The sequence below is a fragment of the Poromitra crassiceps genome (genome assembly GCF_964638095.1).
Source record: "Poromitra crassiceps genome assembly, chromosome: 7".
Classification (NCBI taxonomy): Eukaryota; Metazoa; Chordata; class Actinopteri; order Beryciformes; family Melamphaidae; genus Poromitra; species Poromitra crassiceps.
In genome coordinates, this window is record NC_139628.1 from 57905737 (window position 1) to 57920169 (window position 14433).

The 14433-nt window shown below is 44.7% G+C and overlaps 1 protein-coding gene across 1 annotated transcript in view; it reads right to left on the reverse strand.

The window, feature by feature from the left end:
* The window catches only part of actn3b (actinin alpha 3b), a 72278-nt gene extending 58054 nt beyond the window's left edge, over nucleotides 1–14224 (reverse strand). The window contains exon 1 of the mRNA XM_083640247.1: nucleotides 13968–14224. Coding sequence (XP_083496373.1) covers nucleotides 13968–14105 — 138 coding nt within the window. The 5' untranslated portion in view covers nucleotides 14106–14224. The remainder of the gene's footprint in view (nucleotides 1–13967) is intronic.
* Between the last annotated feature and the right edge of the window lie 209 nt (nucleotides 14225–14433).

Below are 14433 nucleotides of genomic sequence, written 5' to 3' on the forward strand. Positions count from 1 at the left end.
GTGACAATTAGACACAACGAATCAGAAAATAAAACAACAAACAACAAAACAAAAGATAGACGTAGCGAACGAAGTTTTTGAAGAAGAATTGATCGTAAGATTTCACATGGCGAGTACTCCATTGTCTTTGGCTCTCCAGAAACCTTCCTCGGCAGTTACTAGAAATGTGCTAAACGCTACTATACAACTTGTGTTGTTGTTCTTTTCAGGCTCTAGCTAACGTAACCTCGCCGCGTCAAGCTAACGGCAACAAAGACGTTTTTTGTTGGCGCACTTATTTCCGGTGTTGTTTGCTGTTCCTTGGTTTACTCCCCCATGACAAAAAGCGGGGTGAAAGGTGCCCCTTTCACCCCTGCTGCTGACAGACTGGGGGACAGGTTGGAAGGAGGGGAGAGGGAGGTAGGGAGGGGGGTGTTTTTGTGGTGTGTGAAATGTTAAACGTTCAAATTGAGAATTTGGACTTGTTTTTTTACAACTGAAATTACATTTTTGTTATAACAGAGAGAGTAAAGTATTGAAAGAAAGTATTGTTCAGGAACTGGTATCGAAGTGAAGGTAGGCTACCGGTATCGATAGGCTATTGAAATTTTTTGAATGATACCCAGCCCTAAAACAATCTAGTTGTCAGGTGAGGGTGGGGGGAAAAACCTGCAATGGTTTTATTGGTCGGGATTTTTAAGTAACCACTAAAAATACACGGTTTTCTATTTTCTTATCAAGGTTTTTCTGATTTTCTCTTATTTTCTCCCCAGTTGTACTTGGCCAATTCCCCCTGCTGTCCCGGTCCCGATCTGGGGAGAGTTGTAGACTAGCGCATGCTTCCTCTGATACATGTGCAGTCACCAGCTGCTTCCTTTCACCTGACAGCGAGGGCTTTCACTGGCAGGACGTAGGATGTGGGAGGCTCATGCTATTCCCAGTCCCCCTCCGCCCCAAGCAGGCGCCCCGACCCGGCCAGACCCACCGGCTTCCCACCCACAGACACGGCCAATTGTGTCTGTAGGAACGTCTGACCAAGCCAGAAGTGCCACTACCGGGAATTGAACCCGGATCTCCGCGGTAGTAGGTCAGTGCTTTTACCTTGATACCCCTAAAAATACACAGTTTTCAAAGAAGACGTAATGGAGTTTTCATATAAAAATACGAGAACATGTTTTGTGGGTAATTTCTTTAGTATGTGTATAGGTAGGTGTATATATAATGGCATGGGAAATTAACAAACACTTTTTTCTTTCCGTTTTCATTTCACTGAGACTCGAATCCTCAGTGAGTTGTCATGTGATCAGCCTGCTTCCTGGCCGTTAGGGGCCGACAGATGGATTTGAGTAACAGAGTGATGGATGGAGGATAACAGAGTTGAAGGTGCAGGTTGGCGCTTGGCAGCGATGGCGGCTGTGGGACATCCAGTCCTTTTGTCATTTAATGAGCTCTGGGCTCGGAGATTGACGATCAGAGAGATGAAGTGGTGGAAGAGGTTGTTGAGGATTTATGGCCGGAGGAGGTGTGTGCGTGCATGAGCGGGTCTCAGAGGAGGAGGAGGAGGAGGAGGAGGAGGAGGAGGAGGAGGTTGGTGGTGGAGGGGTCTAATTTCAGTAGGCGTGTTCTTTCTCTGAAATAAGAGACAAAACTGTCCAGGCAGAAGACAGATCTAGGATCAGCTCATTCTGTCTTAACAGGAACCATTGTATGAAACTGACTTGTTATCTATGTTGAAGGGTTAAGCCCCCGATCCCCAAAATAACGGTGCCAGAGGCTCGAGACCCCCACTCTCCCCGGAGCTGGTTGAAGCAGACAAACGTCCGTGCACACGTGCACTAAATACACATGCAGGACATGTAGGCAGACATTATATTATGGGTCCAAATATTTTGTTATTTGTCAATATATTTATTTAGTTATTTTATTTTATTGGGATGGCATAGCACTGTGGATATGACGACAGGTGCTGTTTGGCGGCTGCAGACCGCCACTTGACAGGTGCCACTTGACAGGTGCCACTTGACAGGTGCGCGCCTCCTGTTTGAAAATCATTTTAAAAGGCTGTTGGCAACAAAAAAGATTGAAATTGAGACTTTCATAAACAAAACACAACACAACATTCTGTTTTAGGCCAATTTCACACATTTTGGAAATCATCTGTGACATCATCGGTGTCCAGCGAAACCCCCCATTGATCTATTTGTAACCTGCAACCGGCCTACATTTCCCAGCATTCATTTTGACAAAATAGGAAGTCACTGTCGACATTGTGACGAAACAATCAGCCTCTAAAAAAACTGTCAAGTTATTTTTCTACAGCCTGGACGATCTACAACGTTGATTTTATTTTCTTAATGAGTGTCTAGACAGCCCATGTGTGACTGCTGCTGTACTGCCATATCCACAGTGCTATCCTCCAGGAAGACGTCAGTTAGCATCGGCACACAGCTGTTAACACCTATGTAGTATAATGCTGCAGCTAATAAACATATCAGCGTGCATTAGACAGCTCCAAACACCAGGCTTATGACATATTATCTTTTTTCTTTTTCTTTTTCTTTCCCCCCCCAGATTTTTTATCCCATTTTTATCCCCCATTAGTGCTAATTTAATTTATTTATCCTGGTTGCTGCTCCACCCTCTGCCGATCTGGGGAGAGCCAAAAACTGGCTCCATGCTTCCTCCGAGACATGGGCAGTTAGCCAGCCGCTTCTTTTCACCTGACAGGGGAAGCTTCACCGGTAGGACATAGCACGTGGGAGGATCACGCTATTCCAACCAGTTCCCCTCCCTCCGAACAGGCGCCCTTAACGACCAGAGGAGGCACCACATTAGCAACCAGGATATTGCATGTTTTTGGTGAAAGGGGTTCCTATATGAAGGAAACCCCCGGGAGGCACGGGGAGAACATGCAAACTCCACACAGAAAGGCCCTTTTGACGACCCCACCCGGGCGTTGGGCACTCGAGGACATGCTTATGACATATTATCAATCTTTTCAATCATTATCGAGTGCTTGCAGCTATGTGATAAACCAAACAGGAAGGTGGTTTATTCAACGCTCGTAAAGGCTGTGGAGTGGGGGAAAAGTAAAGTTACAGAAAGCTATGATGTGAACTGGAGCTAGCGAGGCTGTTTCTGGAGTTCTCTCAGAATGAAAACGTGGAGAGTGCAGACATTGTAATATATTCATGACCCGAGTCCTATTATAGGAGACCCATCATCATCCTGACGAGTGTAACTTTGCCGCAGCTTACCTATAAATACCCGCCGCACACAGCACGTATCAGCCTGCACATCATGAGCTTAGCATTCATTCTCACAAAAGACCACTTCAGTGTTCTGTCGCTTTCATGACCGCGGCTAATAGCTGAGCGCTCTGGTTTAAACTCAGTGTGAGGCTATTAGCTGACATTTTGTAGGTGATGCTGTTCAGTGTGTGTGTTCATTGTTACTGAAGCCACAGACAGTTTGTGCTAATCTGCTTCTTCCTCATGAACCTCAGATCTCCATTTTCACCACCAGCACAGTAGATCCTGGAGAAGAACAAATCAACGAGGATTGGCTGCAGGTTTGGACTGTAGAAAGTATTGTAATTAAGACCCGATTGACTCTTATGACACTAGGGATCATGTGACAATACATTGCGATTCGTGAGACAGTAAAAATCGATACAAATGTGTAAAGATTCAAATCTGTGAGATAAGAAATTAATCCTGATGTTTTTTTTCCACTTTTTTCTATGACAAATAAAAGGAAATATGCATTCCTTGCAATGTTTGTGTTTTGCAGTTACACCTGTCTAAGAAATAATGAAAATAATCTGTTTCGGTCATAATTTGCCTGTGCAATTTCATTTTATTAAAAAGACTGTGAGAAAATCGTATTGTAAAAAAAAAAGTATGGTGAATCGATTGTCTTTAGTTATCTTCCTACTTCTTATCTCTGTATATTGATGTGACCGCTACGCTGCATACAGACACTAAGACAAATTCCTCGTATGTAACTTGCATACTGTGGCAATAAAAGTGATTCTGATTCTGATTGAGTGGGGAGTTGAGTGTATCGTTACATCCCTAGACGACACGGAATACTCTCACTCACATAGCCTACTTAGTTTTAGTGTCGTTTATTTATTAGCAATTAAATAATGACGGTGGTTAGCGCATTGTGAGTCAGACGTTTTCACTTGCTACTAAAAGCTTTAATACTTATATATAAATGATACAAATGAGTAATAGGAATTTTGTGGGCTCAGGTACAGTGAAGCTAAACTCATTAAATGCATAAAAAACAAATCATCTTCATAATTACAAACTAAGCTATAAACACTTCAAAAAGTGTCAAATTACCGTGTCGAGAAACCATTTTAGTTCACATTCACAAACATACGAGAGATCCAAGATGGCCGCTCTGTCAGCCCATCAATCAACATTTGTACTGTCGCTCAGTGGATCCTGACACCGCGGCTACCGTCTGCTGTCGCCATTACCACGTCAAAGTGTGTCCTGATCCTCCGCACAGAACTCACCGAAACACGGATTTTCACGCACAAATGAGCTATACACTCAATTGAGAATATATCAAACACACACACACACACACACACACACACACACACACACACACACACACTCCTCAGCCCTTCCTATGGCCTCCCAGGGCTCTTGTGGCTGCACTAAGGCAGTTTATAGAAGCCTCCCTACATGGACACAGCTTCTGGAATAGCAACTGCTATTTGATCTGAGTGCAGCTCTCTCACCTCTCCACTTACGTTTGCCCCCCATACGCAACGCATGCTCTCTACACCTATCTCACAACACCGGCACAGTTTACCCCCCGTACACATGCTCTCTACACCTATCCCACAACACAGGCACAGTTTACCCCCCGTACACATGCTCTCTACACCTATCTTACAACACCGACACAGTTTACCCCCCATACGCATGCTCTCTACATGTATCTCACAACACAGGCACAGTTTACCCCCCGTACGCATGCTCTCTACATGTATCTCACAACACAGGCACAGTTTACCCCCCGTACGCATGCTCTCTACACCTATCTCACAACACTGGCACAGTTTACCCCCGTACGCATGCTCTCTACACCTATCTTACAACACTGGCACAGTTTACCCCCGTACGCATGCTCTCTACATGTATCTCACAACACAGGCACAGTTTACCCCCCGTACGCATGCTCTCTACATGTATCTCACAACACAGGCACAGTTTACCCCCCGTACGCATGCTCTCTACACCTATCTTACAACACTGGCACAGTTTACCCCCCGTACACATGCTCTCTACATGTATCTCACAACACTGGCACAGTTTACCCCCCGTACGCATGCTCTCTACACCTATCTCACAACACCGGCACAGTTTACCCCCCGTACACATGCTCTCTACATGTATCTCACAACACGGGCACAGCACGTTATATTAATTAATCCTATTATTTTCATAGAATTCATGTGGAGATATGAATGTAGCCTAAATATCTGGTAGAATTTGGAGGACTTAATAAATCCACTGGTGGTAGTGTGGGCCATCTAAAATGACCCCGTGTGTTGTCAGATTTCATAAAAGTGACTCATAGATTGTGGGGCATCTGGAGAATATTGAACTCATAACTCAATAATCCCTTATAGAAGAAGTGTAGATAAGCAGCATATTATGTGAGTGGACATATGCTGAGAGGTCCAGAGAGAGTGTTCCTGCACTGGGATCACATGACCATGACAGAGTGAATCATGGGTGGGAATCCAAGATGCCCCCCCCCCCCCCCACACACACACACACACACACTGCCCCCGCCCCCTCTTCCCCGATTGCATCCTGAGATTGGGTAGCCCGGGCAGCGGGCACACCTCAATGGAGCAAGACAAATATATATATATAGGGGTATTATGAATCAGGTTTTATATATATAGGGGTATTATGAATCAGGTTTTGCAATTTCCTTTGACATACTCATCCCAAAGCAAACGATGACGTGTCTTCTCTTTCATCGTCTTCTTCGATCTCGTCACCATTTCATCTTCTAAAAGAGAGCTGAAAAGTCAACGGACCTAACCTGGATAAATAAATCAAAATGTCACGTGAAAGGTGGGATAAATGGGGACTGTCCATTGTTTTCCGACCGCCAATTATTCCTAAATCAAATCCCAATTAGTGCACCACCAAAATGTCCACCATATTGGAGCCAGATCCCAGCCTGCTATGTGGTTGGGTTGAGGCATGGGGTTACTGAGGTCCAGATCCCAGCCTGCTATGTGGTTGGGTTGAGGCATGGGGTTACTGAGGTTCAGATCCCAGCCTGCTATGTGGTTGGGTTGAGGCATGGGGTTACTGAGGTTCAGATCCCAGCCTGCTATGTGGTTGGGTTGAGGCATGGGGTTACTGAGGTTCAGATCCCAGCCTGCTATGTGGTTGGGTTGAGGCATGGGGTTACTGAGGTTCGGGTGAGAGGAGCAAGCTTCTGGTCGATCTTGTCAGTGTTGTGGGCGGAGCCAGGCAGGCGTGGAGTTTTCACACTATTGGGGTTTTTCGGAATAATGAGGCCATCGGAACAATGGCATGGCACCGGATACGATATATTCCTGTAACAGGTGGGAATATGTTGGGAATAGATGGTAACCATGGTAACATGTGGTACCAGCATTCCCAGTCACACTGACATTCATTCAGCTTGATGGATTATTGGACATCTCCTCTCATGGAGGAGTTTTGGTTGAAGGGTTCAGGAGGGTGAGTGAAGGCCAAAACCTCTGCTGGACCTAATCAACATTGCTGGAATGTCATTTTTCGACACAACCTCAATGCATAAATGGGAACAGTGCAACCAAACTCAGTGAAGATATGGGTGAGAATATGGAGCTTGAAGACTTAAATGCCTTTGAAGGATCTGGAATATCAAACAACATCAAATCTATTTGACAGGCCTTTTCTATAGGCTCCTGTTTCAAGATAATCCAGCATCTAGTGAAGAAAGAGATGCCGGAAAAAACGACAAACGTTAACTCCCTTGTGAGATTTTGTGTAACAAGATGAAATACAGTGTGTCATTTCCAGTGTTGGGGGTAACTCATTACAAAAGTAACATATTACATGTAATATATTACTTTTAGCAGTAACTCAGTAATATAACTTATTACCAATAGGATTTCAGTAATATTATACCAGTTACTTTGTCAAGTAAGACAAGTTACAAATTGAGTTACTTTTTTTTAATCAAAGCACGTATTTAAATAAAGATACAATCATTTCCTGATCAAATTGTGTGTTTTCATGCAAATAACTACTATAGATGACAATAAAAAAAAGGAAAAGGATAACATTTATAATCTTGGATGGTTTACACTGATTTCAAGACAGTTTAAATTATTTTCCGGGATGATTCCGGGCCGGCGATGTCATTCTGCTACAGCTGTTATTTTGGTGAAAGTAATGCAAAAGTAGTGTAATATGAGTTACTCTACACAGACAGTAATATTGTAAAGTAACTTATTACTTTCAAATGAGAGTAACTAGTAATATGTAGTATATTACATTTTGAAAGTAACTTGCCCAACACTGGTCATTTCCCATTTACCGGTACTTCAAAAGCCAATGCATTATATTATCGCTACCTTGATATCTCCTGAGAAAGAGCTGGTATTTTCACATTGTTTCCACTAGAGGCAGATGAGAGGTGATCAGCAGTGACCCCCATCTGGCTGCTGCACTACTCACTGAGTTGTTACGGTGCAAAATGAGATTAGAGCAGAATAGATGAGATTACTCTCAACTCGCCCACACAGAGGAGATACCTACATCAGCCTGAGCCTACACAGAGGAGATACCTACATCAGCCTGAGCCTACACAGAGGAGATACCTACATCAGCCTGAGCCCACACAGAGGAGATACCTACATCAGCCTGAGCCCACACAGAGGAGATACCTACATCAGCCTGAGCCCACACAGAGGAGATACCTACATCAGCCTGAGCCCACACAGAGGAGATACCTACATCAGCCTGAGCCCACACAGAGGAGATACCTACATCAGCCTGAGCCCACACAGAGGAGATACCTACATCAGCCTGAGCCCACACAGAGGAGATACCTACATCAGCCTGAGCCCACACAGAGGAGATACCTACATCAGCCTGAGCCCACACAGAGGAGATACCTACATCAGCCTGAGCCCACACAGAGGAGATACCTACATCAGCCTGAGCCCACACAGAGGAGATAGCTACATCAGCCTGAGTGGATAAATATCACATTACTGTATATAACTTCATAACACCTGACGCTAACCAAGATAAATGCTTCGGCCACTTCATTCATTTGACACCCTGTGGAATAGACGGTTTTGACGGAATTGTGTTGCTAGGGAACTGTTGGGAACCTATCTGATGTCCTGTCAGTTACTGTACTAGCAAACAGTGCAACAGGAAGTAAGCTGGGGGAAATAAGAAAAAAGAATAGAATAGAATAGAATAGAATAGAATAGAATAGAATAGAATAGAATAGAATAGAATAGAATATAAAGCCGTTTACAAGAGGCTCTTTTTAAAAGTGTGGGAAGTAGTGCTTAAAATACTGGGATGCAACATGATTATATGATGATTATATGATTACATGATTATATAACGTAATTAATGCTGGGAATAAATGCTTATAATTAGGCCTTATACTAAAAAGATCACTTATTTAGTTACTTACACATGATTATTCCACAATGTATGCACTACAGTTCAGTACCATGTAAAACACACATGGAGGCCAATGAGGAAGCACCAAAAACTGTAGTTCCTCAAATGGGCACTTGAGGCTGGCTCCAAAAGGGAGTCAATCCCCATTCACCTCCTTACAACAGAACACGTTTACAGCTTGGTATAAAAAAAAGCTTTTGGTCTCGATGCTATAGCTAACAACTTACGGTGGGTGAATTTTTATATACCTCACCCGTTTAGAGTAAAATAGATGATAAATAAGACTTTTGCGTGTGATTGACAGGTCAACTGTCCAGTGATCGCGCAGCTCGCCGATCACGCCAGCAGGCGGCGCTCCGGCATTGCGGGAAACCCCCTCTCGTCCAGGTACGGTCACAATCTGGCTAAAAAAAAACAAGATGGCGACTGCCAAACTTGAGGCTTCAAAACGAGAGTTCAGAGATCCATGGCTGACGTCACACTCACTATACGCCCACTTTTTTTTTCTTTTCTTTTTTACAGTCTATGAACAGGCACAAGTAACACAACTGACAAAGATAGAAGAAGCGAGGTGACAATTTTTACACTTCCAGAGACAAATATCAACTTGAACAGGAGGGACGTCCTTTGCCGTGAGAGAGAGAGAGTGAGAGAGAGTGAGAGAGTGTGTGTGTGTGTGTGTGTGTGTGTGTGTGTGTGTGTGTGTGTGTGTGTGTGGTCGAGATGTCAGCTGAGCCCATAAGGCCGATATCCTATGTAATGTGTATTTATAGGCTGGTGCATAAGCAGCTTCGCTGTGCGCTCAGTCCTTCACTTCAGAGCAGCTGAACAGCCCGACTATGTGAAGCAGAGAGGACTTCAGTCACAGCGCTCAACTGTTTATAGTGTGTTGTTAAGATGCATGCAACGCTATGGCAGTGTGCAAACGCAGAAAGTAGCCAAACTACGCCCCATGTGGACGCTATCATCCATGCAGGCCGTTTTCTGAAGCTTTTAGTAGTATAGGGATGCACCGATATGAACATTTTGGCCGATACCAATAACCGATATTTACTGATATCGATATGATCTGTATAAAAACACATTTATGATAATAAAATTTTGTACATACTGAAAAACACATGTAAACACTGTGAATTTGAGGGGGGGGGGGGGGGGGGGGAGTAATGTATTTCTTTATTTCCACATTCGGAAAAGTCCATAAATCAAAGATTTAGCACATTGTTTTTCTCTCCATATGAATATGTAGGCCGATACAGATAACCGATATTAACATCGTTGTTATTTTGCTCATCGGACCAAAACCCATATGATTGCTGATATATCCTGCATCCCTATTTTACTGTATTGTATACCACGCAAATACTAATTCATAGACCCTTTTCACGGTAGCCATTTTGTGTCCCAAAGGCAGGATAAACACAGGTGTACCAAAACATGAATTAGGGTTTCCCAACTTCCAGTCCATTTTGGTGTTCCAGACAGTGCTGGGGCCCTAATTAGTGAGTTGGTTGCACCTGTGTTTATCCTGCCTTTTAGACACAAAATGGCAGCTGTGAAAAGGGTCTATTGAAAGGTATAGATAGATGGCCTTGGGACAGCAGTCTGCGGCTGTGAGAGTTAATCTTTAAACAGCTATCGATCGCTCGTTCAGCGATCACTAACGTGGATGGTGCTGCTGGACCTCTGTGTAAGCTGTCGGGGGGCAGCCCGGGCCGAGCAGACATCAATATACGCTTGAATAGTTCATCCACTTCTGTCCATCTCTATCGACACAGACCCTTCAAGTTTCAAGTTGATCTGTCTCCCCGTCAGCTGCAGCAGCTACTCTTCCTGGGGTCTCTTGAGTAGCCGGAGCAAAACTGAGTTGAACTGTCACCTCTGCACTTCCTCCCCTCTCTAGTGTTACAAGGCAGTTTGTTGGAAAGGATCTATCTGGAAGGATGCAGCCAGATCTCGTCATCGCTCTTTCCTTTCAGAATCATCTTGTTCTTTGACAGCCAACGCTAAGATGCAATATCTCACACAACTGTTGCCAGGCCTTATTATATGAAAGTCCCTCTCCGAACCGAGCCAGGAATCATCATCAGCCAACACTCGGCAAGTCTCATCATGACAGATATACACCAATGTCGAAATGTATAATTCAGCCGGACAGGCACGCACACACAGGCAGGCGCGCCGGACAGGCACGCACACACAAACCGTCTCGTATCGGATTTAACATCACTGTGTGTTGACAAACACTTTATTACGAGAAGCAGTGAGCAGATTTTTCCACTGAAATCTCAAGGATAGGAGGGAGAACAGGTGGTGTGTGTGTGTGTGTGTGTGTGTGTGTGTGTGGGGGGGGGGGGGGGGGGGGGTTCCCTCTTATATTCATTGCAGCACAAAATGATGCTGGGTCTATATTTATGGTCTGATATCAGCTCCTTAAGCTGTGTTTGACATGCCGAGGAGAGCAACGGGGTATAGTGACCTACTCCCCCGAGAGGTGCAGAGGTGAGCGCTGAAGACAGGCAGGCGCTGCTGGATTCTTTTTCTCCAAGGCCCATTTTATCATCTTCCATGAGAAATGTTATATCATCTTACATGAGAAACGTTATATCATCTTACATGAGAAAGGTTATATCATCTTACATGAGAAATGTTTTATCATCTTACATGAGAAACGTTATATCATCTTACATGAGAAATGTTTTATCAATGTTCCCAAAGGCAGGAGACAAAGACAAGAAAAACGGACAGAGAGGTGCTCAAGAATGAGGGCATGAGAGGAAGTGGACCTGAGTGGAGGAGAGAGAGAGATGGAGGGGTGGGGAGGTGGAGGGGTGGGGAGGTGGAGCAGAGCAAGTTGAAAAGTATTTTAAGAAGATGTTTATTTGTGGGTCTGTGAAACCCACCCGGGTGTATATCTACTAGCCTTGCCATCTCTCTCTCTCTCTGGCTGCCACCATCTGTTGAGGTCTCTCTCCCTCTCTCTCTCTCTCTCTCTCTCTCGCTCTCTCTCTCTGGCTGCCACCATCTGTTGAGGTCTCTCAGCCTTGTCACACAGAGCGAGCTGCAGTCAGAGCTCCAGCTCTATAAGCGGTGGGGGGGCATGCTGCATTCTGCAGATTCACCGGAACCGAACCAACCGGTGCATCTGAACATGCCCGCTACATCTGAACATGCCCGGTGCATCTGAACATGCCCAGTACATCTATATAAAAAAAGAGCATGCCCGGTAGACTAAGTTGTGCTGCTGGAATGCAATGCGCTAATGCAGATTAGGTGCTATTAGATTAGATTAGATCGGTGGTTCTCAAAGTGTGGTCCGGGGACCCCCAGGGGTCCTTGAGGGGGTTCCCAGCTAAATGGAGAATATTTTTTCCCACTACAATTCCATCCATAAGCAACACAATGACAGAATGTATGACGACAGTTTCATACACGTTCTGTAATAAAACATCTAAAGGCAATAATCCCATCAGATGGTGGTCCCTGGGAGACAATCTTGTGAAATGGGCGTCTGTGGTCTAATTTGTGGTGAAAAGGTTTGAGAAGCTTTAGATGCTTTAGATGAATTTAGATCCGATTAGATCAAACTTCACTGATCCTTGTGCGGAAATGGGTCTGTAGCAGCAGTACAGTAAAGAAAGAATATAATAAGTCTAGGACAAATGGGGTGATATCATATCAAACATAACATAGCCAACATAGTTACAACAATAACCTACATTGTATTCAGTTGAAATATATGAATTCGAGAATGAAAAATGTATAGATAGCAGCATGTATTAAAATAATCGCATTTGAAAAGGAAACAATCCACTTCACTGTACGCTATAATAAATGAAGTACCTGGGAGCTATTTGCGGCTTGTTCTACATTCGCTTGTGGTTGAGAATAGGCACAGCAGTCATGTCTTTGCTAATGGATATCCAACATGGCCACCAAAGAGGCTAGTAGCCAGCGGTACAAATCTACCTGCCTGCCAGCGAAGAGTCGTAAATCGCGTCCACCAATGACGACAACGGGGACAATGTAATGTGCGGCAGCTTGTCAGGTAAACATCTATGCAGGTCATAAGACTGTATTGACTATTATTGTGCTGGTGTGACTGTTCCACTTTAGGCCTGGCAGACGTCACCCCCATCCATTGACTTTCAGCACTGACAGCTCATGAAACGCACCTGTTGGCCCCCTCCACCCCGCCCTCACACCACCCCGGGCCGGGTTAACGTTAGCTTCATTAGTGTGTAAAAAAAGTCAGATTTTGGCGTCCTCCGTCTTTTTCAGTTAGTTAGACAGTATGGATGCGACAGTCGGCATATACAAATCACTTTGCTGGATTCATACATGAGCTGGTTTAATTTGAGCTGCAGTCAGTTTGAGATGTAGGCTGCTGCAGGAGCTATGCTAGGCCCCTACCAGTGACGTAAACTGTGACCTCCAGTGGTAACGTTACCACCAAATTAACCCATTAATGCCCACAGTGGAATTTCCTTTACATCACTGATATGAGCTCAGCAGCACAAATCCATTGGAGATTTTCAAATCGATCAAAGACAGTATGAGGCCACAGCACTACTTTCTCTACATCAAATGAATGGAAGATTTAGTTTGCATTTTTTTTAAAGAAAAAACTAATTTGTCTACCAATTAAGACATGATGTGTGTTTTGTGTGTTATTATTATTACTTTTCCTTGTCATGTGTAGCCACATGTCTTGAGGGTTTCCACAGCAAATTTTGTGTTTTCTACCTCTAACAGAAAAATAAAAAATACAAAAATAAAGTAGGCCTATTTTCTTCTTCTTCTTTTTTTTAACCCTCCTTCCACTACATCCCAGCAGCCTGTAGGTTTTGAGTTGTTCCGGGTGGGTTTGCTGGTGATGAACCAAGACAAAACTCCAATGTATTTTATAGCTTAGACTGGCAGCAGTGGCAGGGTATATTTAGACAGTCTTCGGGGGGTAACTGAAAGACAACACTGAGAGAAAGTTGCGCGACCTAAAATATCTGCCCACACAGCTTCCAGCAGGCCTGCAGTGCCAGGTGCGAACACAACTAATGGCCTAGCCAGGCAGACGCAACTCACTGCTGCTTCATTTGAGGGTGTTTCACACTTTCCATAACACAATCAGTATCCAACAACCAACTCATTTGTCACACTGACATGCACAGTGCGTATAGTCGCTCATTGACAATGTAAGGGCGTGGGTCAAGCCGTGCGTAATTACGCACGATGGCACCAACTAAACCCCGTTCTCCTGCGTTTCCAAATCCGGCCTACCTTCCTCTGCTGCTTCTCCCAGGCGGGGTCCAGCAACAGGTCCCTGTCCCAGTCGTCCTCTTGAGGCATGTAGTGGTGCTGCTCTTCGACGTGGATAGAGTAGGAGTTGTAACTCATTTGCTGTTCGACAGCCATCATGATTGCCGCCTCTGTCAGGACTTCTTACGTCCCCCTCTGCTTATAGTAAGAAAAATGAACCAACAACGACGACGAGACGGGAGGAGAGGTCTCGCTATGGGGGGAGAGAGAGACCGAGGTGCCTGTTCGGAGGTGGTGCTCCCACTACCAGAAGACCCTGCTGGCCGGTGTTCCTTTCCTGGTCAAAAGTGGCACACGTGACCGCACCCCAATAAGTATGGGACCAGACAGCCTAAGTATCGGGTTCTGAACCTAAAAAGGTGTAAAGGGCGGGGCTGTTGGCGCCGGGGCAGGGCAACCCGGCTTGTGATTGGGGAGAAGGGACATC